The following is a 25,810-nucleotide window of genomic DNA, read 5'->3' as shown; positions in this document are numbered from 1 at the left end:
CCCCCAGTCTAAATGGATTGGACGTCTGGTGCCGTCAATGGCAGCCAGTGTGCGTTGCCTGTTGATTTTCGGTCACTTCCTGTTTGATTTTGGGGTATTTACGGGCAACTTCCTGTTGATTTTAGGTTACAGAGCAGAAAGTGACACCGGAAATGTCGCAAATTGAATAGGAGGTGACCTGTAAGTGCCCCAAAATCAACACGAAGTGACCCACTTTCATGCAGTCTAAATTGATTGTGTGCTAATGTGTTAACAGGGTAAAGCGTTAAGAAAGATAAAAGACAAAAACTAAAAGTTTCTCATTAATTTAATAGTTATTTTGTGTGTGGTTTTGGCTTTTTGTTGTTGTAGGTGTTATTATTTTCATATTTTGCAGCTTTGCCATTTTGTTTCCGTAACGACAATCGTCTGCTTCGTTAGCAAAGCTTTTCCTCGATGAGGGACGTAGCTTGCTTTTATTTTGATAGGGCGCTTCCGACGCTGGCGACCATTTCATCCTTTCCCACAATGCTTTGTGTCCACGTCCGCTTCTTCCTGTTTATTGTGAGCGTCTCCGCCGGCAAGCACCAGCTCGGAATTTGACGTTTTCCTGCTCGGTGAGTTCCCCCAACGCCAAAGTTTGCCGCGGGCGGCCGCCGCGCCCCTCGAGGAGCAGTAAATGCCATGTTTTTCGATCCTCCGCTAGCTAGAAATGGCGAGAAAAGGGGGTGGGGGGGGCCTGATCCTACCGCCGTTTTCTTCGAGCCCGGCCGAGCCCCGGAACTTGATTGGGAAAAGGGGGATATGGCTCTAGGGCGACGAGGGCCGCCATTGACCGCAATTTGTCCTCTTTTCTGGAACGTTCCGTCGGAAACGAGAGTCAATTGAATAATAGATCGGCTCTGCCTGCCCGCTTGCCTGCCCCGCGTCTTTATAGTGACGTCACGCCGCCCTGCCTCGCGTCGCGTCGGGGATGCAGAGAGAGATGGTCGTGAGAGAAAGCGTCAAAAGGCCCACAAGTGGCAACTTCTCGCCCGGGTTGCCAGATGCGAAAGACTGTCTCGGTCGTCCAATCCGCATAGAGCAGTCCAAAATGTACTCGAGTAATCGCAGCGTTACTTCCACCCCCCAAAAAATACTCGTGTACAAGTCAAAGCAGTTATCTTAAAAAATGAACCCCAGTATAAGTAAAAAAAAATTTTTTTTTTTAAGTCTTGGGTGAGAAGTATACTCAAGTACTGAGTGTTTTTAAACTAATGTCAATAGTATAGTCGTCAAAAATTGTACTCGAGTAAGAGTAGTATTACTTCCAAATCATGTGACTCAAGTACAAGTAGTCATCCCAAAAATTTGCTCAAGTACAAGTTTAAAAAAAAAAAAGTGAAAGTGGGTGGATGAAAAGAATACCAAGTAACTGCTTAGAAAGTTATTTTTAAACTGATGTCATCAGTAGAGTAGGCAAAACTGGTACTCAAGTTACAGTAGCGTTACTTCTTCAACCATCTACTTAGGTATGGCGTGGTAAAAATAAATTTCTCTGCAAATGTAACGGCGTAGCCGTTGTCTGAAGCCGACTTTCCCCGTGCCTTACAGCCGCCGCTGCTGCAGAGACCGGTGTCGCCCGGGCGGCCGCCCGACCATGGAGGACTCGGAGGCGCAGCTGACGGTTTCTGAAGCGGACGCGCTGGGCGCCGACTTCATAACGGTGGAGCTGGACACCCAGCCCATCGAGTACGTGGTCAAGTGGGCTGAGGCGGGCTCCAAGTTCACCATCTCTTGCGTCAAGAAGGAGTCTGATGACAGTGCCGAGCTATGCGGCGAGCAGCTCAAGATTGACGCGGACGAGGCCTTCTTCGCGCCGTACGAGGAAGTCTACCCCTGCGAGGTCACCGAGCAGAGCGTGGAGATCAAGATGGAGTCGGACGAAGACGAGGAAGACGAGGAGGAGCGGCACCGCCAGATCACGGTAGAGGTGGGCCGGCCAGACGGCGAGGTCGACTCTGACCCGGAGCCCGACGAGCGGCGGTACCGCTGCGGCTTCTGCGGCAAGTGTTACAGCCACGCCTCGAGCCTCTACCGCCACCAGCAGACGCACTCCGCCAAGATGGCCGTGGTGCCCGCCAAGCGCGCACTGGAGCCCGCGCACCAGGACGCACGCTACGCCTGCCAACACTGCGGCATGACCTTCAAGGGCAGCAGGTCGGTCCTCCCTCTTCCTCCACTTTTATTTCAACGAACGGCGACACTAACACGATCGTATATTGTAAATATGGATCGGACGTCTACAAGCAATAAGATAGTGGTGACTGGGTTTGAATGTCAATTCATTGATTTTGATTGGAAAGTCGACATGGCCGCCTTGAGGTCATATGGCTAACCCTAAATTGAACAGGAAGTGACGAAAATCAACAATGAAGAAAGACATGACCCAGGAAGGTCCCTAAATGACTACTTCAAATCAACAGAAGGTGGCCTGTACACTGCGTTCCAATTATTATGCAAATTTAATTTAAAGCAACGCAACATAACTTTTCAGTTTTGGTCGATTTTAGCGATGCTGGTTGACAAAGCGGTAGTGTTTTGCCATTAGGAAGACTGTGTTTCCCATGAGGACCAGCGCACACCAGCAGTGTCGTAAAATCATCAATCAAAAATCTCCCGGTCGCCATCTTTGCAGAATTCACGCAAAAACGTACGCATCGACTTCAGTCTTTATAATGAATGGGGAAAGGATGAAGTGATATATGCCGTAAAGCAGTCAGCACATTTGTAGTTTTTTTTTGTGTGGCAGGGTTCCTACCACCCTCCTCAAAGTTCCGTTCCTACCACCCTCCTCAAAGTTAAGTCGTGCCTATGAAAGCAATACAGACCCCCTCAAGATATAACAGAGGTGTCATTCAACTAGTTGTCAGTCGACATATCACAAATGTTATGAATATATACTGCTCAAAAAATAAAGGGAACACTAACATAACACGTTGTAGACCCGAATGAATGAAATGTTTTTTTTAAATACAGTGGTACCTCTACATACGATCACTTCGACACACGATCTTTTCGACATCCGACGTAAAATTTGAGCCGCCATTTGTTTCTACATCCGACGAGTTGCTCGAAATACGACGACATGACAGCACTGCAAACGAACCCACGGTGGATTTTCTTATGTGAGAAATCAACACAGTTTTCAAAAAAAGTTGATACAGTTGGAGAAACAAGGAAAAAAGTGATGCTTACCTTTGAAATGAAGATGCAAGTTATAGAAAAATATGAGCTTGGGGTGCGCGTCCCTGAACTGGCTCAACAATACAGCTCCATGATCCTCTTATGACCACCGTTCGCCACTATTTATAAGTTAAGGTGACAATTATTATTGTGGTAACATTGCCAAGGAAATCGCCAGCTTTGTCACGTTTTTATCATTTATTTAAGAACTTATCCAACACAAAACGCTCATTGTCTTAAGCAGTTGACTGCTCTCAGGAAAACGAAAGTATTATCTCTACCGCACCGACCTATCTCACTGGAGACGTCACCTTCGCGGTGCGTTCAGGGACAGTAAAAAGTGTCCGCCATATTAGAATCCGATTCGTTACATTATTTTCAGGAATAATTATTAATTCTTCTTCTTCTTCTTCTTATATTATTCTGAATTATTTATTTATAACTTATTTGTTTTTCTATGTTTAATTGCCATTTGTAACAGTGCCAGCAGTATTTATTAAGAATTTAGTGTATGTTTTTAGGCTTTGGAATGAATTAATGGAATTATAATGTATTCCTATGGGAAAATCCTGCTCGACATACGACCATTTCGACTTACAAACAAGGTCCTGGAACGAATTAAATTCGTATGTAGAGGTACCACTGTACTTTGTTCTTTCCATTGCTGAACGTGCTGACAACAAAGTCAGACAAAAATTATCCATGAAAATGAAATGTTTCAACCCATGGAGGTCCGGATTTGGATTTATACTCAAAATGAAAGTGGAAAAACATACTATAGGCTGATCCAACTTTGATGTAATGCCCTTTAAACAAGTCCAAATGAAGCCTAGTAGTGTGTGTTTGGCCTCTGCATGCTTGTATGACTTCCCTGCAACGCCTAGGCATGCTTCTGATGAGTTGGTGGATGTTCTCCTGAGGGATTTCCACCCAGATCTGGACCAGCACATCAATGAGTTCCTGGACATTCTGAGGACCAATCTGTCATCCTGTAGGAGATTCCAGGAGACAGGTAGTTACTCCAGGAGAGCTGGACAGGGCCGTAGAAGATCCTTAAACCCTCACCAGGATCGGTATCCACTCCTTTGTTCGAGGAGGAATAGGATGAACACTGCCAGAGTCCTTCAAAATGACCTCCAGCAGGCCACAGGTGTGAATGTTTCTGACCAAACAATCAGAAATTGGCTCCATGAGGATGGTCTGAGGGCCTGACATCCTGTAGAGTGCCCTGTGCTCACCGCCAGTCACTGTAGAGCTTAAGAGGCATTTTGCCATAGACCATCAGAATTTGCAACTATGCCACTGGCTCTGTGCTCTTCACCGATGAAAGCAGGTTCAACCTGAGCACATGCGACTGACGTGAAAGGGTCTGGAGATCCCATGGAGAACGTTATGCTGCCTGCAACATCATTCAGCATGACCCGGTGTGGTGGTGGGTCAGTGATGGTCAGGGGAGGCATATCGCTGGAAGGACATACAGACCTCCACAGGTTAGATGATGGCACCCTGACTCCTATTAAGTATCGGGATGAAATCCTTGGACTCATTGCATAAGCTACGCTTGTGCAGTGGGACCTGGGTTCCTCCTGGTCCACGACAATGCCCAACTTCATGTGGCTGTAGTATGCAGGAGTTCCTAAAGGAAGAAAGTATTGATAACATTGACTGCCCCCCACGTTCACCTGACCTAAATCCAATCGAACACCTCTGGGACATTGTGTTTAGGTCCATCTGGCAGAGCCAGGTTGCTCCTTGGACTGTCCAGGAGCTCAGTGATGCCCTGGTCCATATCTGGGAGGAGATTCCCAAGGACACCCTCCGTCGTCTCATTAGCAGCATACCCAGGCGTTGTAGGGAGGTCATCCAGGCACTTGGAGGCCACGCACACACTACAGTGCCTCATTTTGACTTGTTTACATGAAAGTTGAATCAGCCTGTAGTGTGTTTTTCCACTTTCATTTTGAGTATGAATCCAAATGCAGACCTTCGTGGGTTGATAATTTGATTTTCAATGATAATGTTTGTGATATTGTTGTCAGCACATTCAACCATGGAACGAACAAAGTATTTAATAAAAATATTTCATTCATTTATATCTAGTTTGTTACGTTAGTGTTCCCTTTATTTTTTTGAACAGTATATTTTACAAAGGTTGAACAGTTACCTAGTGTTGCTTTAAGAGTATAAAAAATGTTTTTGTTTTTCTATTTAACTCATGAGTGGCATTGTGTCTCAAGGCTCTGTAGATCATTGACATCAATCTCAGAGACCTGTGATAAATCACAGGAGCACATTGAGCCCAATTAAAGGAAAACTGCTTAAAAGTGATGTTCCACAATATTAAAGCAGTAATGTGAACTAATTTCTTCACATGCCAAATAGGGTCACAAGTAAAGTAATTAAACATTGTCCAACAAATAAAGCATGAAAAAATAATTTATATCTTGTATATTTGACAAAATAATCGCGTTTCCGAAGTTCGAGCCTGAAAGGGGACGAACCCGGAAGTGATACGTCACACCGGGAACAGCGATGGCAGCGCCACACATATGGCCGCCGTACAAAGCCCTTCAAACAATGATTCAAACAGCGATATAAGCGATAGATCGGGCGCAAGGGAGGAGATCCAAGTTTTTGAAGAGTTGGAGGAAGAAGAGGAGCTTGGAATTTTATGTTGGACCTAACATGTATTAGCCAGACGCTAATCAGGATGCAAACAATGTGCCTAGACTACCTGACATGGAATGGATACAAGTCCAGTGTTTCCCACCAATGAACGAGACCGCCACAGTCTCGTTTGACCCCCCCCCACGCGCCAACAGGTCGCGCTCATAGGTGGGACTACTAGCCTGGTACATCAGACTCATAGCTGTGTTATGCAGGCATGAAAATCTCTCACCTTTCGGCGAAATTCGCCGTTTTGAAGTCAAAAAGGGCGACCTACGTGAATTGCGTAGATCCGAGGAGAAATTCTTTTTGGGAGGGGGGGGGGGGTCGGGAGGTTTTATTTAATTATTATTATTATTATCATCATGTGATTAACTTAGTACGTAAACTGAGCACTTAAGAAATCGGTTCTTTAAAAAAGTGACACTTGGACAGTCAGCAAATCCTTCTAGATGCTTCGCTGACGAGAACCAATCATCGGCCCAAGCTGCGTTCCATTATTCCAAACGCGCGCACTCCTTACGTGTACATGGGAGTGCTCGGAGAGCCTTTGGTTGCATTGCAAAGCTGCGAAAACAAAAAGCAGGCCTTATCCACACCGGGGCAGACCAGAGCGCAACATACACACTTGCCTGTATTTGCCAGCAGATTGAATTTGGTGAGTAATGGTTTCAATCGTTTTCACATTTTGCGATATAAAAAAGTTACTGCCATTCGTTGCAGCTTGCGTTGAACACTGCCAGAGCTAGCCAAATCTCCCATGAAAAAAAATAGCTCCCGTTAAATTGGCGTCAAGCTTGTGTATTTAGCGGTAATATAAACGAAGAAACACACTGTTGAGTCAAATGAAGCGGCATGCTCTCGGATGGTGGGGGGCGCCTCGTATCGCTCCTGTCGTCCACCTGAGACGCGTTATTTTCGGCTGGGACTTGAGCTGACGGCCGGTGTCGGCACAACACCGGCCCGACGAGTGGTGGGAATGACTCTTGCTTCTTAAAGCTTTTCAGAAATACAGGGATCCCTGGTTTTTCGCGGTTAATGGGGACCAGAACCCGCCGCAATAAGTGAAAACCGCGAAGTAGCGCCCCCCCCCCCCCCCCCCCCCCATTTTTTTGTGCGTGTTCAATGTATTTATTCAGATTTTACATTGGAAAAAAGATACATATATATGACATGTTTTTTCACTTTTTTCACCAAAGTATCATTTATAAATGGTTTTCAAGCACTTCAAAATGTAAGAATTATGATAAGTTTTAAACATGTTACTACCCCACCGAATTATTTTTAAACAAGAATAAAGTAGTAAGAAAATGCTTGGCTTTATTAAATGCTTCATAGTGAGTCTACTCAAACCCTCTCAGGCTTTGTTAAACGGTGATTGACACATGTGCAAAGTTTTTCTTTTTATATATATTTTTTTGTTTGAAGCAACTTATTTGATTGAATAATAAAGACACAAATGTCCTAGCCAAAATGTGGCCCAAACGCAAAACAACATTACTTCAATGGAAAAATTTGTTTCAATCAAGAAAAATAGTTTTCAAATGCTTTTTTTGTCTCAAATTTATTTTTGCAATCAAAAACAATTTTTTTTTATTGAAGTGACTTTTTTTGGGATTAAAAGTATATACTGTATTTTGATTGAAGCAACTTTGTTTTTGATAGAAGTAACTTTGTTTTTTGATTGAATAATAAAAACACAAATCTACATCCATCGTTATTTAGAGAGAAAGAAATTAAGAAAGCTTTAAAACTAAAAGCCACCGGGGAGTGTTTTTTTTTTTTTTTTTAAATTTATTATTATTATTTTTTTTAATATTTATATTTCATTACATAGACATGCCTCGTAGGGAAAGGAGATTCAGGGATAAAAAAAGGAGTTGGATGAGGCTGCTAAAGGCAGTGGCTACCTCATCAGCTGGGTGAATAGCAGACCTGGTAAGAACAAGTTTGCAATATAAATACAATTATAAACACAATTACAATGTTATTTTTCTTAAAGATTTTATGTCATTGCTTTATTAATCATTAGGTGCTAGAGTTGTTAAGTATGGATAATAATGAAATAATAGTTTTGAGAAAACTGTGCTGTTGGTGGCTCAGTGACCATCTGATGTGGTTTGTTCTCAGATGAACAAGTTGAGGAAGGAAGTTTTGATGCAGAGGTTGAAGGAAGAAAAGAGGCAGACTGACTGAGTCACAGCCAGAAAGTGTTGATGACAGTTTTGATTTCTATTCACTGTTGCCCCCTCCCAATTAAAGTATGTCACAGTCGCAGCCAATTATTATCTAAAGCTGGTTAAAATTGAAGTTATGCTGTTTTAAGGTGTATTAAATACTTGTTCATGTGCCCCTTTTGATCTACGAGCACCCGCCCCTCCACCGGTCTCTGCACGGCCCTGCTGAAACACAGTGTGGGTCGACAGAGCTCAATATTTTGTTGGGGTGTACAGTGTACTGGAACATATTTCCTCCACACCCTTCTCACCTTTTTAACCCCTGACCCATTTTCATGCCTGAGTATGAGTCTGGCCACTATTCAGCAGAAAAAAAATTCCAGGGTGGAGCCAGCCACAGCAAATAGACAGCGGAGCGGACCAATCAGCGACGGGCTGACGCGACGTCGGTAAAGCGACAAGAAACTAGCGAGAGACATTTCAACATATTCAACATGGCTAGCTTGAGACAGACTGTTGGTTTTAGCAACTCGATGTGTTTTTGGTCATGTAGAACCGAATTTACCGCGGATTGGAACATATTGCCGCTGAGTCTGGTGTACCAGGCTACGGGACTACTGTCTGCTGCATTCTGCTGCATTTGGCGCGATCCGGCGACACCGCATACAGCAATTTATATTACATTCAGTGGTCTCAAAATGCCCTAAAGAGATACACCAGGCTTGAAAATGTACACACACACCCTACCCCGAGGGTCAGAGACCCTCCCGCCACAGTCTCCTAAAATCCTGTGGGAAACACAGCAAGACCCATCGAGATTACAACATTGGTAAGATATAGGCTGTTATTATTTTCATGATTTGAAGATGCAGGCATTTGCACAAAATTTAATGTTTTTGTCTATCTGATGACATTGTTAAAAAAAAAAAAAAAAAAATCAGACTTCATGTTCATTTTGGCAGATCCGGCAGCTCTCGTGCATATAAAATAATAATATAAAAACATTGGGGGGAAAGAAGGAGATGAGTCATCGATGGCTTTCTCCACTTTATTGTGGCAACAATAAGAAAACAAAATAATAGCGGACTGCCGCCACATTAGACCTCGAAGTTTTGCTTCTCGCTGATCTCCTCCTCACCTCCTACTCCAGCGTCTCTTAAACGGATCATGCATAGTGTCTTGTTATGAGCTTTTTGTTTACAAATGTATCGAACACACGACGTGCTGACAACCTTGTCTCTTTATTAACACATGGAGCAGTTCTTATGGAAAAGTTAGAACACAGCTCGGCACAGCTCTCGGCAGGAAGTGGCGTCTAATGGCGTGAGGAAATGTACTTTTTTCACACAAGCGAACAGATTACAAAGCACCACTTCAGTGTTGTCCCGAGACTACATTTCCCATGATTCACTGCGTGACATGCGCGCTCGCTGATTCCCTGCGAGATTGACTCAGTGCCTACACGGTAAATTGTCACCTGTCAGCGGCTCTCGAACTAGAAACAACAAACTAGAAGGCTATCAAGCGATCACCGTGAAAGAAACGCCGAACCGTACAAATGCAATGCTTGAAGCATGAAGGTGGAAATACATAATACAAATACAAATAAATGTGCACAAACTCACCGGCGGTGTAAACCTGCCGCTGTCAACGCTCTGGGAGGTCGCATTTCACAGCATTCTGCCACGGTCCTCCTCGCCAGCTGTTTGCTCGCCATTCACGCTCGTTTGCATTTGATCGCTAGTCTGATACACTCCCGCTTTTTCGGTGAGGTCTTTTGTGTTTATTCGTTATTGGATCGTTTTTGTTCACCACTGTAAATAAGAGCACTGACGCAATAGGTGTAAGTCGCCATTTCTGTTCAACCCGTTTTCTCCTGTTTTGTTTAGCGTAAGAAGCTAGGTTAGAGGCTGTCTTTTCTTTGTTCTTTTTCATGATCAGGGTTTAGTTAGCGGGTGGGGTTCAAGTGTAGATTCCTTTTGTTTGTTGTTTTGGCCTGGGCTTACCCTGAAGCCGCGCTTCATCCACATTTTGTACATATTCATTGCGAGTTTGATGTGTAAATATATTTGTGCCACTTGTGAAATTGTGTGGCTCTTTTTATGTTACGCCCTTCGCGAGCCGTCCTTGGGACGTAACACTAGCGAACACAACAACAACTATGCCACGACTATTGCCACGAGTTGGCTTTCGGCTAACGTCGCTAGCTTCTACTGTACATTCCACAACAGTTGGCAGCTCCGCTTTGACAAGGTCATCAGTCATCTATCCAAAAATCACACTTACTTTTTGGCAAATACTTGATCATAAGCAGACCGGTTAAGGAAGCAGGCATCTTCGAAGTGTTTGCAGCAGAGAACACTACTCGATGATGGCGTGAAATTCATTCGCTTCGTGCGAACGAAAGATGTCCATTTACGTGCCCTGCTATCTTTTGGCCACTAATACAACTTTTCGTTTGAGTGAGAACAAAACATCGCCACACACCGCCGTGGCATCTTACCGAGAAGCAATGCAACAAACAATACTGTTCTATGGCGGACTTCCCTCGCACTTCCCGGTGTGACGTAATTTCCGAAGAGTGCCGAACAAAAGCATTTTCGTTGTCAAGGGCGTTGCTATGGGTTAAAGAATCTGGAAGGGTTGCGTTAAAAAAAAAAAAAAGAAAATATGCTTATAATTGTTTAGCCATTGATATTATTCAAAAACATGGTTGGCCAACCTTAGTTCACATTTCCCCTTTAAGCAGGACACCGGTTTCAAGCAATATGGGGAAGAAAAGCAATCTCTCTGCTGCTGAAAAGTGTAAGATAGTACGGTACCTTGCTCAGGGTATGAAAACATTGCATATATCCAAAAAAACCTAGGCGTGACCATCAAACTGTACTGTAGTTACATGTTAATATAGGACCCCTTGCATAATATTACTTTAGTAACCCTTGCATAGTTCCAGCTTTAATTTCTTTGAAGGATGTTAGAATAACGTCCCAGAGCTTCTGCTTGGATGTGAACTGTCTCCCACACTTGTAGATCTTTTGCTTGATGATTCTCCAGAAGATCTCAATAGGGTTGAGGTCTGGAGAAGATGGTGGCCACACCGTTAGGCCTGTCGCGATAACAAATTTTAGTAGGCGATATATTGTCTCAGGTATTGCCGTTATGCGATATTATTGTGATTTTTTTTTTTTTCTAACCAATTCAACCACTGATGTAGTGACAATACATCGTAATGAATCACCCATTCAAATTCAATAAATTGTTATCTTTATTGTTATTGTTGTTAAATAAAACCCAAACTATATTAAAAATAATAAATATTAAACAAAAAACACGCACAATGCATTACGAGCAATTTGAAGCTAAGTGCAGAATATAAAATTGGTAAGAAAACCAATGCTATTTTATTTCTCTGACAATTACAGCCTATCAAAGTGTTTATTTGATCCAAAATGACTGTCATTTTGTCCTGCAAAGTGCACATGTTCGAAAACTTGAAGCCAAATTACTCATTGCCAATCATTTTTCATAATGGGTGTCATTTTAAAGCTATTCTTTGTGTAAAATCTCAAGTATATGAGATTAACTCCAGAAATCTTTATTTACATGTTGAACATGACGTGCTCTTATCTTGAAATGTTCACTGGAAGTACATTTGCTAGGCCACTAACCGTACACTTCACACACAAAAAAAGTGCACTATTCTTTTCGTCATGCCTGTGGTGTCAGTAATAGATTTTTTTCTTTTTTTCATTTGCAAATGCTGTGAACGAGCGATTTTTCATGTTGGAAGTGTCACCTTTTAACCACAATTTTGCGTTTTGGAGAAGACTGCCAATGTTTTATAGCAGGCTAAAGTGCTTAGTACATTCTATTTTCCATTAGCCTCAATATAGCAACGCTAACATTTTACAATGGTTAATATAGATGTTTCCTTATTTCGGATGTCTTAAATTCTGCGGCGTGTTGATGACCAATAAACATCTGTGAAAGGAATTGGAGTCTTATATGCCATCAACATCAGCACACGTAAATACACGCACGCACAAATGTATGCACGAACGCAGCCATAAATCGCAGCCTGTAAAATTACCGCCCTCATTTTTATTTACCGTGCAATAAATTGACGTATTGCATATCGCGACAAGCTTGCCATCAGTTTCTCTTCTCTTATGCCCATAATGGCCAGTGACTCGGTGGTGTTCCTTGTAGCATGAGATGGGGCATTGCCATGCATGAAAATGATTTTTTTTTTGTCAGAATGTACAATTCTTTTTGTACCATGGAAGAAAGTGGTCAGTCAGAAACTATATACTTTGCAGAGGTCATTTTCGGACCCTAAAGGGACCTGCAGGCCCTCTTCTCTTGATTCCAGCTCAAAACATGACCCCTTGCTGTCGTCTCAGCCTTCTTTGGATATTGTGGCCAATCACCAGCCATACCCTGCTCCAGCCATCTGGGCCCTCTAGGTGTACATGACACTCGTCAGTAGAGATGTTCCGATCGAGTCATTTTCAAAGTATCGGAATCGGCAAAAAAATCTCGGCCATGCCTTTTTTTAATATATATATATATTTTTAATTGAATCGTTTTCTAATTGTATTTAACGTTACGGACATAATATGTTACACTCATCCAGAGTCTTTAGTTTAGGCTTAAGGCAGGGTTATCAAATTTATCCCCATAACGGTGGTAATTAATTTTTTAAAAAATGTATCACGTTAAAATATTTAACGCAATTAATGCATGCGCTGCACGACCCACTCACGCATTGTCGTGCTCAATTTGTAATAGTGCCGTTTTACCTACATAGAGAGATAAAAGTCAGCGTAAAATGAGTAGAGTGAATTTTGGCAGTCTTTGGAGTCTTTTTTTTTAATTGGCTAAAGCCTTACAATCCCTCTCCCTACGATTAGAAATGTCATGCGAAGCAATGAGGGGAAGTTAGGTAGCAATTGATCCTTCTCTTAACACCTTGTTATTTCCCAACGCAGAGAAGATGTATCAATTAGTAGCACTACGCACAGTCATGGTTCCACTTCCCATCATGCATTTGGGCATGGCTACAGTCTCATTTACTGAAAGCTCAACAAATACACTAGATGGCAATATTTAGTCACAATATACAAAGTCACGAATCTTTCTATCAGTGGATCCCTCACAGAAAGAATGTTAATAATGTAAATGCCATCTTGAGGATTTATTGTCATAATAAACAAATACAGTACTTATGTACTGTATGTTGAATGTATATATTCGTCCGAGTTTTATTCATTTTTTTCTTAATGCATTGCCAAAATGTATATGATCGGGAAAAATTATCGGGAATGATTGGAATTGAATCGGGAGCAAAAAAAAAGCAATCGGATCGGGAAATATCGGGATCGGCAGATACTCAAACTAAAACGATCGGGATCGGATCGGGAGCAAAGAAACATGATCGGAACAACCCTACTCGTCAGTAAATCAAACGGTTTGAAAATTAGTCTTCATGTATTCCTGAGCCCACCTCAACCATTTCTGCTTGTGAATGTTGTTCAGGGGTGGTCGAATATTAGCTTTAAGCACGCTTGCAAACATCTTGAGGTTCATGGGACTCCAGAGTAGGGGTGTGACAAAATATCGAAATGGTGATATATCGTGATACTTTGTATACCAAAAGGTTATCAATATGCTCCTGTCAAGAATTGAGATATCGTTTTAAAAAGGTGTCTGTTTTAAAAAAAAAAAAAAAAAAGGGAACCATCAAGTTGCTACCAAAATCTTCCACCATAATAGTGTCTCATTTAAATCTAAGATGGTGACGGTGCTTGACACCCAATCCATTTAGACTGGGGACGTTAGTTCATTCAAAACCAGAGCATTCACAGTCATTCGGTCCGATTTTCGAGGCATTTACAGGTCATTTCCTGTTGAGTATGAATCAGTGCCTATTCATTTGGGTTATTCCCAGGTCACTTCCTGTTCTGTAACTCAAAATAAACAGGAAGTGACTCATAAAATACCCCAAAATCAACAGGAAGTAAATTACCTCATTGCCTGGCATTGGCTGTCACTGACGGCCATAAACGTTCAATCCGTTTGAAGTGGGAGGGATGGCAGCGAATGAACGAATGTTCATTCGCTGCCACCCTCTCAGTTCAAACGGATGGGACGTCTACCAGTGACCAATTCACAGCAAAACTTGTTTTTCTGTTTATTAGTTTTTTGTAGAATATCCTAGAATTATTTCCTGACCAATGTATCAATAATCGATGTATCGGCATATCGTTAGATCATCATTATCGTGAGCTTTGTATTGTATCGTGAGGTACCAAGAGGTTCCCACTCCTACTCCAGAGGCAACAGCGGCTTCAAATACCTCTTTGCTGCTTTGCAATGGCCTTCCAGCACCTTTTCTCTTGATCCGATGAAGTTTTATGGCAGAAACTTTTCTTATTCTGCCTTTATCTGTACGAACTTTCCTGTGCTCTGAATTAGCAACTTTCTTTGGCACTCTTGAGTTTAATGGAAAAGCAAAAACTCTTTTTATACTGTCAAATCGAATTTGCATAATAATTCGGAAAACACAGCGTAAATGAACGAAAAGGGACCTATAGTCATTTACCCCTTCCTTCCAGTCAAAATGAATTAGACATCTTAACGCCGTTTATTTCGTTTTGAATTCCTATTTATTCCTATTTATTTTGGGTTGCTGAGAATGTCCCAAAATGAACAGGAAACGAGCCAGGAATATTCTAAAATGAACAGGAAGTGAACTGTAGATTTAGGCTGCGTTTCAATCGCGGTTTAAATGAGCCCTCGCTCACTTGCCTTAGCCACTGCCCACCGGGGGAATCCCCGCCGCCATCTTAAGGGCCGTTCCAAGTCCCAAAACAGCGAAGTGAACTTGGTGAGATGGACCCTCAGAGGGCTCAGTGATCGAGTGAAAAACGATGGTCACTCCGGAGCTCCCTGTATCCCACAATGCATTGCAATTGTGCATGGAAAATATGTCCATGCGGTGGTGATAATGAAGCTCAAACACCGTTGGCTGCTGTATATATACTACCAAAGAAGAAGAAAATGAATTAAGCTGCTAGAACGGTGTTTGAATGTTATACCAAATTGCTTTTCGAATTGTAAAATTCATCATTGTAAAAAAAAAAAAAAAAAAAAAAAAAAAAAAAAAATTAGACTGTATGTGGTAGTTATGGCAGAACGTATAGAATCACAATAGTGCCAAAATAAAAAAAACACATGAATAAATAAATATAAAGAGAAACAAATTAATAAATAATAATAAAGTAACTTTTTTACTGACTTTCACTTTTGCCATAAAAATGAGGGGGGGAGATTTTTTTTCATTGATGTTTCTATTTCGCTTATCTTTTCTATTTTGCTTTTAATGAAAGGAATGGTCTGTCAATCAAATGGCATTGGGAGGGACTGAAACTAAACTTCAAATAGGTTAAATGCATTTAAACAACAAATTTGTCTACAAATTATAAGGTATTGACAAATAAATAAAGAATTGCCGAAATAAAATTTGATACAAAACTAATAATTTGATAATTCCCAGGTTGTTGCCATCAAGCGCGGAATACGTCTCTGGCTTATTGACATGAGTCGCCGTGCATTTTGTGCGATGTAGAATAATGGTGCCACCAGGGGGTGGCCAGGCCTGGCCACGGCTGCCCCCTATGAATTTGTTGGCCACCCCACGCGCCAGTACAGGGTACCTGCGGGTTATTAAAAGTATTAAAAAAGCATTGAATTTAGTTTTCCATTATTAAAGGTATTAAAAGTATTAAATTAGCTGTCGTAAGTCTGGAATTTTTTCACCGTGGTTTTATTTTTGAAGAACATCTCAGTGCAACCTAAATTATATCCATGACAAAGTTTTTTTTTTTTTAATCCATAACGAAGATGACGCGTAGAATTTTTACGATGCACTGCACTACAAATCATAATGCACCTCGTGCGTGCGCGCTGTTAGCATCATTAGCATCAACATCACAACAGCAGGCAATCGCACAGTACTGTGTGCTAACGTAAGGAACTGCTCAGATGCCTTAGTTGTTATGTTCGACGAATATAACCGGCATGTGAGATATTGGATCGGCGACCAAGTCGCATCCAGATACTTTGGGTCGCAGTTTAAGGGTCATGCGAAGGCAGTGGACCTGCTTAACATTTCAAAGTAAGTTGCCAATTTCTCCAATTAAAACGTGTTGGATGCAATAATGTATTTCTGCATGGTTTGCCTTTCGAATGAATGTGAATTTCGTAGTTTTAACTCAAGAGTTAGCCATGTTCAATGGGGTATTGGCAGGTGCACTAGCCTTAGCATGGATAGACCGGAGTCGTAGATCCACAACTGTTGTGCTGAAAAATAGCCGCCCCGCGTGAAATGTCCCCCCTGACGAGAACGCCTATTTATAACGCTTTATTGAGTGTTTATTTTATTTTATTGTTGAGCGCCCACACGTCACTCGTACAAACAGCTTTTTCTTACCAATCGATGGACATGGAAACGATTTTCTTGTACCGTGAATATGTATTATTTTACTCTGCTTGAACTAATAAATGTCATACCTTTGTGATTGTCATTGAGATAGGGTCGTGAAAACCTGTCGACTAATACATTTCTGTTCAAAGATGGTTATGTGGCCCAGTCCACGATTTGTTACTAAAATACACTACTACTACTTTGTGTATTTTATTTATTTAAAACTGATTTTACAGTCGTAAATCCATTCCTGTAATGCGTCCATGAAAACATTTGATGTTTTCACCTCAATAAAGCGTTATAAATAAGCGTTCCCGTCGGGGGGGACATTTCACGCGGGGGGGGGGGCATTTTTCGGCACAACACCCACCATCACCCTCAGATACACAACACTGTTGACACTATTATTGGAACGAGTGCTGGGTAACGTTGATCTGAATAACATGGCATGGTGATAGGCAAATTATAATGTAGGTGATAGTAAAACACCTCCTGGAATATCTAAATGTTTTTCTTGATTGAATAAGAGTATGGATTTTCTCTATCTGATTAAAAGAAATGTCTTCAATAGCTAACAAAGGATTAACATGTGTTTTGTATGCTTGTAATGTGATTAGAAAAAAACAATTACCAAGGGAAATGGTCATGTGTAGCTTTTTTATTTTGTGGTAATCAATGGTAAACTACTGTCATTTAGTGGCTGTTTTTTAAACTTTCACTGCCAATTGCAAGATTTTCCCAAGCACTTTACAGTTAAGGTGACCAACTTGACAATCACCAACCTACCACCTTGACTAGGTCCTCTTAAAAGGGAAACCTGTTGTATTGCAAATGTAATTTCTCAAGTTGCTTTATAAAAATTGTGTAAAATCCATTTTATCCTGGGGGAAAAAAATCTGAAAGACCTTATATTTAAATGTGTTTTAATTGTATCTTCAGTAAATGTGCATTCTTTTGTCAAACACACTTAGTAATTGAGGTTAAATTTGATGTTCAGTGCTTTATTTTTTTAATATTATTCAATATTATCTAAATAATGGGTGCGAGAAAAGTATTAATTTTCAGTTGAAATGGCATTAAAAAAGATCTTAAAAGTCTTGAATTTAGATTTATCAATCCTGGGGGGACCCTGTCAGTATAATGTTAGATTGTAGTAGCTGCGGAACTCAAAATGTTGACTGGACTATTATAGACTATGAACATTAACACAATATGATAGTGTACAAAATACAATATAAGACAATCAACAAAAGTATATCAGTAGGTGTGTCCTTAAGTCAATCTGACAGTTTTCTACTGATCTGTTTATTACTACAACAGAGTAAAAACCTGAAATTATGGCTTTTATTTTTTGGTGTGCCACCTCAAGGTTTTAAGTGGCCCCATTTGGCCACCCCTATTAAAGTGATCCTCGATTTTAAAGACATGTAGGCTCTAATAAACCACAATTGTTCTCTTGTATTAAAATATGTCGTTAGAAACACATAAAATGTTAAATCAATGGAAATATTTTATAATATTTAGTGCATATTTTGTCCGATAGTTGGCGCCATGTTCTGCGGGCGCGGAGTGATGACGTAGATGATATTTTTCCAATCGTGTAGCGTGTGTACAACAACTGTGTATTACTGGCTTAACTCGCGAAGTAAAATGCCACGATGTGCTGCTTATGGATGCAATTTCGAGTCAAATGGAAACAAGGAGAGTGATGCGAGTCTCCACAAATTTCCTGTTGACAAGAAGAGGAGAAAGTTTGGGAAAATGCCTGTAGACAAGCAAATGTTCCCAAACAACCAAGGCTTTGTTGTCGCCATTTTTCTCCTACCGCGTTTGAGGATTTTAGTAGATGACAACTAATGAAAGATCTCACCGGAGCGGCTAGATATAAGCGCAGACTAAAACCAAATGCTGTTCCAACTATTTTCCCGCACAAGAAGCCTCAGCCTGCTTGGATATCGAGTGAAATGCGCGCAATGAAGCGAGACGGGCGTACCGCTAGTCACAGAGGAAGCTAATAATTCACCTCTACTGTCAGTTCATCAGGCAGTAAGTGTGTGTGTTCAGTATTCAGCTAATATGAGTGATGCTGCCACTCAAACTGATCAAAGCACGTCCAATGCAATTCATTCAATGCAACACAAATGTCCCAACCCCATTGATAAAGCAATAAATTCTAAAGATACACGATAATATCGGCTGCCGATAATTATCGGCCGATAATGGCAATTATGACGTCACACAGATAATACAGATAATAAAAAAATCAACCGATAATGCAATCCGATAATTATATACTTGATTTAGCCTCGAAATGTGCGCAACCAAGCAGTTTTCTCCACTTCTTCACTGCCGCCTGCTCAACCCCTCCCCTCTCTGAAGCCCCTGTGGGAGGAGGGGTTTAGGAGTACGGCGTCATAGAGGAGGCGGTGTTACACATCAGTGTTGAGGCGCTCTCACTAGCGTGCGTTGCTTTTCCCGTGTGTGAAATGAAATAAACGACGCTCTCGCCATCTACAAAACAGTTCCTCAAGGCCTAAAGAAAGCGTCCTCATTGAACACCACTAGCACTAACCCAGCAGCCATTTAAAACTGCATCACAATGATTTTTGGAACGATTATGCTGCTGCTAGCACGAATGCTAAAGCTATTGTTAACAAATAAACTATAAAGGAAGCTACGGGGCTTGTGACGATACAGAGACGCTGCGGTCCTCCCGGAGTCGGGGTGTTTGGGAATGCAGCCCAAAGCGAGTGGTAAACTCCCATCTATGGCTAAACACCTCACGAGATCGATAGTTGACAAGTAGCTGTCTTCCAACGGAGCCCGCCGGTCCGGCAGGCCGCCACCTCGCCCTAGCCGGGTAGAGCATGAGAGCAGAGCCATGCACCGAATGCGCTGCAGCGAGCCGGTTGACAGAACACCGGCCGGGGCGGGCGGATATACGGTACGAACTTTGCTGCCGCCGCCACTCCGGTTCAAGACAGAGGCCTGGCGCGGGTGCTAATTTGGCAGCCGGGCGGACTGAAGGGCACAGGCGGGAGGAAATTCCCGAAATGACCCGATAGCCAAATCCCTGGATGAAAAAATAATGCAGTTTATACGACCACGATTCTTCGTGAAAGACATGTCGATCACATCAGTTTTACCACGGACATTTACACAGGTGATGTCAACAAACCATGTTTATCATGACGGCACAGTGGTTAGTTGATAATTGTAACATGCACCAAACGACACAAAGAAGTCATCCAGTCAGTAATGCATTCAGTACGCTTTAAATTTATGACGTCTTAATCAGATCATTCTTCTTAAATCTAGTCAAATAATTTTCCCCATCTTGTTTGAGTGTTGAAGACTAGTTGAATGCGCCAGATTATTCCACTTACTTGAACTAAATATTGCAATTTGTTCTTATTAAGCCCAAACATCTAAAAAAATAAGGTCATTTTTCACCTAAATCAAGAAAAAATTGCTTTCAAATAATGTTTTGAACCATACATATTCTTGAATAAAGAACATATCTGACAAGTTTTTTTTTTTGTTTTTTTTTTTTTTAGGATTATATATAATAATTTATTGCTTAAAATAAGGCTGTTAATCTTATTTTCAGCTGGCCATTTTTCTTCAAGAAATCTGAGTGAAATATACTTGAAGTGCTGGCAGTTAATTTAACTTATTTCCAATAGATTTACACTGAAAACAAGGGACTTTAACTAGTCTTAAGGAGCTGTGTTTTTGCTGTGTAGTAATGTTATACTTTAGGAATGGCATACTTTTAAAGCCATTTTTGTGCAACTTATGTGTTTACTCTGTAAGTAATTGTTGCCAAAAGTTTACCATTACACAATGTCAGACAATCTGTCTTTATTTAAATGTTGGAATTTACTACTACTACTACTTGTTCACATTTGATGTTGAAAAAAAAAAAGAGCAATATTATTTTTGCACAGCAATATTTTCTCTTGTGTATACTTTAAAATTTTACATAAATCTTTAATAAAATTATCGGCTTGACATTATCGGTTATCGGTTGGAACGAGGAGGAAATTATCGGTTATCGGTATCGGCTGAAAAATGCATTATCGTGCATCTCTAATAAATTCTCATCGCCGGAATGGCATACATGTGAAGTCAAAATCCATTTTAGGGGACTCCCTCTGAAAGCTCATCGCGAGAATGGCAAGAGTGCCAAACAGTAATCAGAGAAAAAGCTGGCTACTTTGAAGATACTAGAATATTACACGTTTTTAGTTATTTCACCTTTTTTCAAAGTACACAATACACACGTGTGCATTTGTAGCAAGTTATAACAGAATTCACCGGCGGAAATTATGTTGGCACGTTGTGTGGTTGGGGGGGGGTACTTTGTGAAGGGAACAGCTGGAAATAACGTTACCTTCCGCAGGTCGCATGCCAGACAAACATTGCTATTTCTTGCAGCCTAAATGTCAATAAAACAACGCGGATTAGCTCCGTGGTTTGATACTCCGCCTCCTTCCCTAGCTCGCCACACATTCATAGTTTTATTGCCTTCAGTGAGAGTTTACAATGTCAATGGTCAAGAAAATAAAAAGGCACGAATGCCAAGGTGTTTTGGCCTGTACTGTATGTAAAGTATACGACAGCTCTGGATGCTAACAATCTACACAATTATATTGGAATGAGTTTGATGACGCAATAACTCACCTTGAAGATCTGCTGACAAAAACCTGAGTTCTCGACAACATACGCACTCTCGCTCCGTTGTCATCGAGATGCACTTGCCGCAAGTACACCAGAAGTTTAGCCCAACTCTTGCCTCATCAGGTATTTCTTGCTCTGCATTTCGCCTTTGCTGCTCGTCTTGTGAACGACCGACAGTGCTGTCCTGCTCTTCACTTTTCCGCTCTGGTTCAAATTGGAAGGGACGAACCAACGACATGTTGCTAATAGAGGTGTGCAAAATTTCCGATTCTTAGATTATTCGCGATTTGGCCGTGGAAGATTCGAGAACGATTCACAAACATCCAAATTCCGATTATTGAAATATGCGAAGTAAAGCGGAAGTACACAACACTCAGCGCGCCGCGCGGTCTTCGGGTCGGAACGGAGCGAGAGTCGCTAAACATCATGCTTCCCATTACCCGGTCCCTCGGGTAATGCCAATGCTCAACTCACGGCTCTAGCTCAACTCATGCAACAAGATAAAAAAACACAACAACATACCTGACTGCTGCCGAAAAGCTACTACAAGTACATCCATATAATGTTACGGTGGATATCATTTATATAGGACTAGATGCAATATAGATTTGGTAGTGTTAGCAGCACATCTACAAAAAGCTAGATGTGGGCGTTATAAACGGCCGCCATCTTAAAGCAGTCCACTTCCCTGCAAGGCTGTTGTAGCGAACCTTCCAAGCAAACCTAATTAACTTTTTATCTAAAATACTCCTAAATCGGTAAACTATTGACTTGAATCTATCTTTAAAATAGTTTTAAAACTTTCACTTGTCGAAAGTAGACAAAAGGAAAATTATGGAATAACGGGAGCAATTTTAACAAATTTGACGGTTGATTCACAACATTAAATTAATTGAATGTAGTTTAAAGCTGCTGATACAGAATGGGGACTGGAGTTTTTTATTTAATGTTATTTTTGTATATTTGTTTACTGCTACATGTTAACTTGATACTGAAATAGTAGTGTGGTTTAGCCTGAGAGTATTTTTGAACAATTTTGGAACTAATGTACAAAACATTGAAAAAAAAAAAAAAAAAAAGGAGGGGGGTGCATCAATAATCGTTTTATAATCGAATCGGAGCCTCTGAATCGTAATCGTAATCGAATCGTTAGGTGCCCAGAGATTCCCAGCTCTAGTTGCTAATGAATGACACGCTGAAATCCGGTGTTCTGACAAAATTTGCAACCCATCAAAAATTGCTACCTTGCGGGTTTTGCGCATGCGCGTAACATTAAAAATGGCCGCGAATGCGGCGATTCCAAAGTAAACACTACAAACTTTCTTAAAGAAAGGAATATTTACTTAATTTTCATCATGTAAAGACATGTACAAAAGTTCTCAGACACATCCTACCATGTTAGCTGCACACAGTAACTGCACTCCGCGCTCTCACTGTTAATAACTTTGCTGCGTCGTTAAGTATTAATTTAAGCCATTTTCGTGTTGCACATGTATGTTTATGATGTATCTAGTTTAGTTAGCACTTTGGATAACATTGAGAGTCCAATTGAATGTAAAAGAGGGGGTTTTCAGTGCCACAAAAGCTTTGGGAGCAAAATTTTATAAGGGAGCAAATTTTGACAGAACACCGGCAGCGGGACTTGTGACGTCACAGCACTGCGACGTCAACAACCATGGCGAACAATCAGTTAAAATAATTTTACAAATTTTATTAAAACGAAAACATTAAGAGGGATTTAATGTAAAATTATTATAACTCATACTAAGATGTATCTTTTAAGAATTACTTGTCTTAAAACTAGAGGATCACTTTAAGAATTTCTGGAGGCGCCACTGATTTGGAATTGGCAGTATGGTGCTACTCCAAAACCTTGCGGTCGTTTCATGATTTTCATGCCTGTGAGAGAACGAGGGCAGGTGTGTTCCAATTAAGTCTTTCGCTCCACCTCCGCCCACTTTCCCTCCGCCCTCCAAGTGGCCTCCGTGTGACGTCATAGCAAGTGCTTAGGGCAAGTGAGCGAGGGCAACTCAAACCGACTGATGAGCTTTTGGGATTGAAAATATGGTACTCACAGAAAATTCTAATCCTCGTCAGGATGTTGGGCAGTCACCTGCGTCTGCATGGCAAGAGGCGCATCCACCCGTGCAACATCTGCGGCAAAGAGTTCAACCACAGCTCCAGCCTGTCGCGCCACCGCCTCATTCACAAGAAGGCCAAGGAGGGTGGTGTGGTGCCGATGTTGCCGCCGCACGCCATCCGGCGCCCGCCGCTCAAGGGCAAGAAGGCCAAGCGGCGGAGGCGGCCGGCGGGCCTGACTCCTGGTAGCGACAAGTTCTACGCCTGCCCGCAGTGCGACATGAGCTTTCGCACGTCCACGCAGCTCTCAAAGCATCAGGTGGGTGTGTGGCTACACCTGACTCAAAATACACTACACAAAGTACAATGGAAGAAAAGCTTTCAGTTCACCTCACCTCAAAATATTTGATATCACGTCCTTGTTTTCATCACATTACAACTTTTTTCTCCTTGTATTATGACTAGTCTGGTACTATGGCGACGTACGAGATAATTGCTTTTCCTCATTATATGACCGCTTTTCTGGTAAAACACCACCTTTTTGTGTGCATCTTCATTTTCTGACTTTATCGGCTCCAGGTGACGCACGTGAAGGAGCTCCTGGACAGCTACGCGCAACCGGGCAAGGAGAACGTGGCGGAGAGCTCGTCCGACCTGAAGATCCGCCTCAAGCTGTGCTCCCGCGACAAGCCCAACTTTTACACGTTGTGCAAGAAGAACCGGCGCCGTCGCGCCAGGCTGGCGGGCCATGAGGAAGAGGAGGAAGATGATGATGATGACGACGACGATGATGACGATGAGGAGGAAGAAGACGACGATGGGGAGGTTGACGGGGAGGACCCGGCAGGGTCGGTCCCCGCCGCTGGCGCTCATGGATGCGGCCTGTGCGGAAAGCGCTTCAGCCACGCCTCCGGTCTGGCGCGCCACCAGCTGAGCCACCGGGTGGCGCCGGTGGCTGACGGCAAGCGCTCCAAGAGCAAAGCCAAGAGCAAGACCTTCACCTGCACCGCCTGCGACAAGACCTTCATGCACTCGTCCAGTTTCTCTCGCCACAAGAAGGCGCACCTGCTGCAGGCCGCCAAGAGGGCCGTCCTGGACGAGACGGCGCCCATCGAGTCCGATTCCGACTGACCCCACCCCTACCCAACAAAAAGGCCACCTTTGCTCCGGCGTCCGTCCTGTTCCGTCCCGTCTCCTCCCGTTTCTTGAGTCAGTGTCGTGGTATGCATGAAGCCGATTGGACGGCGCACACACGGACGGACGGTCAAAGGGACGGACGGATGCGGCTTCCCTTCCTTCCTTCCCTCCCTCACCCAGTTTGGAACAATTCTGTCAAGTTCGCAGATAGGAACGTTATTTAAATGTCAGAAGAAGGAGGAAACCACGGACGGAGGGCCCGACGAAGTAAGGAAAAAACAGGACTACCGGTCGTCACATTACGACTTTTTTCTCGTCATATGACAACTTGAATCTGGTCATGTTACGACTCCACGTTTCGCCCTCCAAAAAAGTAATATCACAAGATTACAGATTTTTTCTGGCGATATGACATTTTTCTCTGGCGTAACCGTTTTTTTTCCTCATCTTACAACTTGAATCTCGTCATATGACCGCCAGAGAAAAATGACGAAATTCGTCATTTACAACTTTCGTCCATGTTTTTCTCGTTACGTGACATTTATCTTGTCATATGACGGCGACCGAAAACTTGTATGTTGTCATGTTACGAGATTAAAATTGTAAATTGTGATTTTTTTTTCTTTCATATTACAAATTTAATCTTGTTTAAAAAAAAAAAAAAAAAAAAAAAGCAGTTCTATTACGAGACAGATCTCAATTTTTTTTTTTTTTTTTTTTTTTTTTTTTTTTATTGATTCGATGACTTTTGTCGTCATATGACAAGATTGGTCTCGTAAATGACCTTTTTTTTTTCATCTCAATTGACAACTTGAATCTCATAATTTTAGGGAAAAAGTCAAATGTTGTAATGTTACAAGATTAAAGATGTCACGTTATGAGATTAAAATGCTATTCTACGAGATGATGTGTTTACATGAAATAAGTCTTAATGTGACAAAAAATGTCTTGTTAAAGTTGTAATAATACATCATTTGACATAGCATTCAGAGAAATAAAAGTCACATAATATTAAAAATTCGTTATCATACGTATCATTATTTATTGATGAAATTTGGCTAAATTGAACTCCTGATATTACGACTTTTGGTAATGTTACAAATTAAATCTGGTAATATTAAGACTTTAAACTGGTCATATTTCTGCTAATATAAGGACTTGAATACGGTAGTGGTATTGTTTTTTTTGTTTTTTTTTTCTCTGGCCTGTTGTTGCCGTCGGAAGATTAAATGGTTCCGGTTGGGGGAAAAAAAAAAAATAATAAGCTTGTCGTTGACCTTTAGCTTCCTGGTTGTATTGCATCTGTGTCGTGTTTGCTAATTAGCACAAAGCCTTGACGTGTTGATTTTGTAATAAAGCTGACGCAAGGACTGAC

General features: G+C 41.7%; 1 protein-coding gene across 1 annotated transcript; it reads left to right on the top strand.

The window, feature by feature from the left end:
- Positions 1–434: 434 nt before the first annotated feature.
- On the top strand, positions 435–25,810 carry LOC130922970 (zinc finger protein 585A). Its single transcript, XM_057848297.1, has 4 exons — positions 435–596; positions 1,573–2,178; positions 23,317–23,617; positions 23,878–25,810. The coding sequence occupies exons 2-4, from the start codon at positions 1,619–1,621 to the stop codon at positions 24,427–24,429; spliced, it is 1,413 nt and encodes a 470-aa protein (XP_057704280.1). The 5' UTR covers positions 435–596; positions 1,573–1,618; the 3' UTR covers positions 24,430–25,810.

Source organism: Corythoichthys intestinalis, chromosome 10, assembly GCF_030265065.1.
Source record: "Corythoichthys intestinalis isolate RoL2023-P3 chromosome 10, ASM3026506v1, whole genome shotgun sequence".
Lineage (NCBI taxonomy): Eukaryota > Metazoa > Chordata > Actinopteri > Syngnathiformes > Syngnathidae > Corythoichthys > Corythoichthys intestinalis.
This window is presented reverse-complemented; position numbering and strand designations above follow the sequence as displayed.

Bases quoted from the DNA above. Each gene is read 5' to 3' on its own strand.
- LOC130922970 (XM_057848297.1), top strand. From the start codon at position 1,619: ATGGAGGACTCGGAGGCGCAGCTGACGGTTTCTGAAGCGGACGCGCTG. The intron at 2,179-23,316 runs GTCGGTCCTCCC...AATCCTCGTCAG, and splicing joins ATGACCTTCAAGGGCAGCAG to GATGTTGGGCAGTCACCTGC. The intron at 23,618-23,877 runs GTGGGTGTGTGG...TATCGGCTCCAG, and splicing joins CGCAGCTCTCAAAGCATCAG to GTGACGCACGTGAAGGAGCT.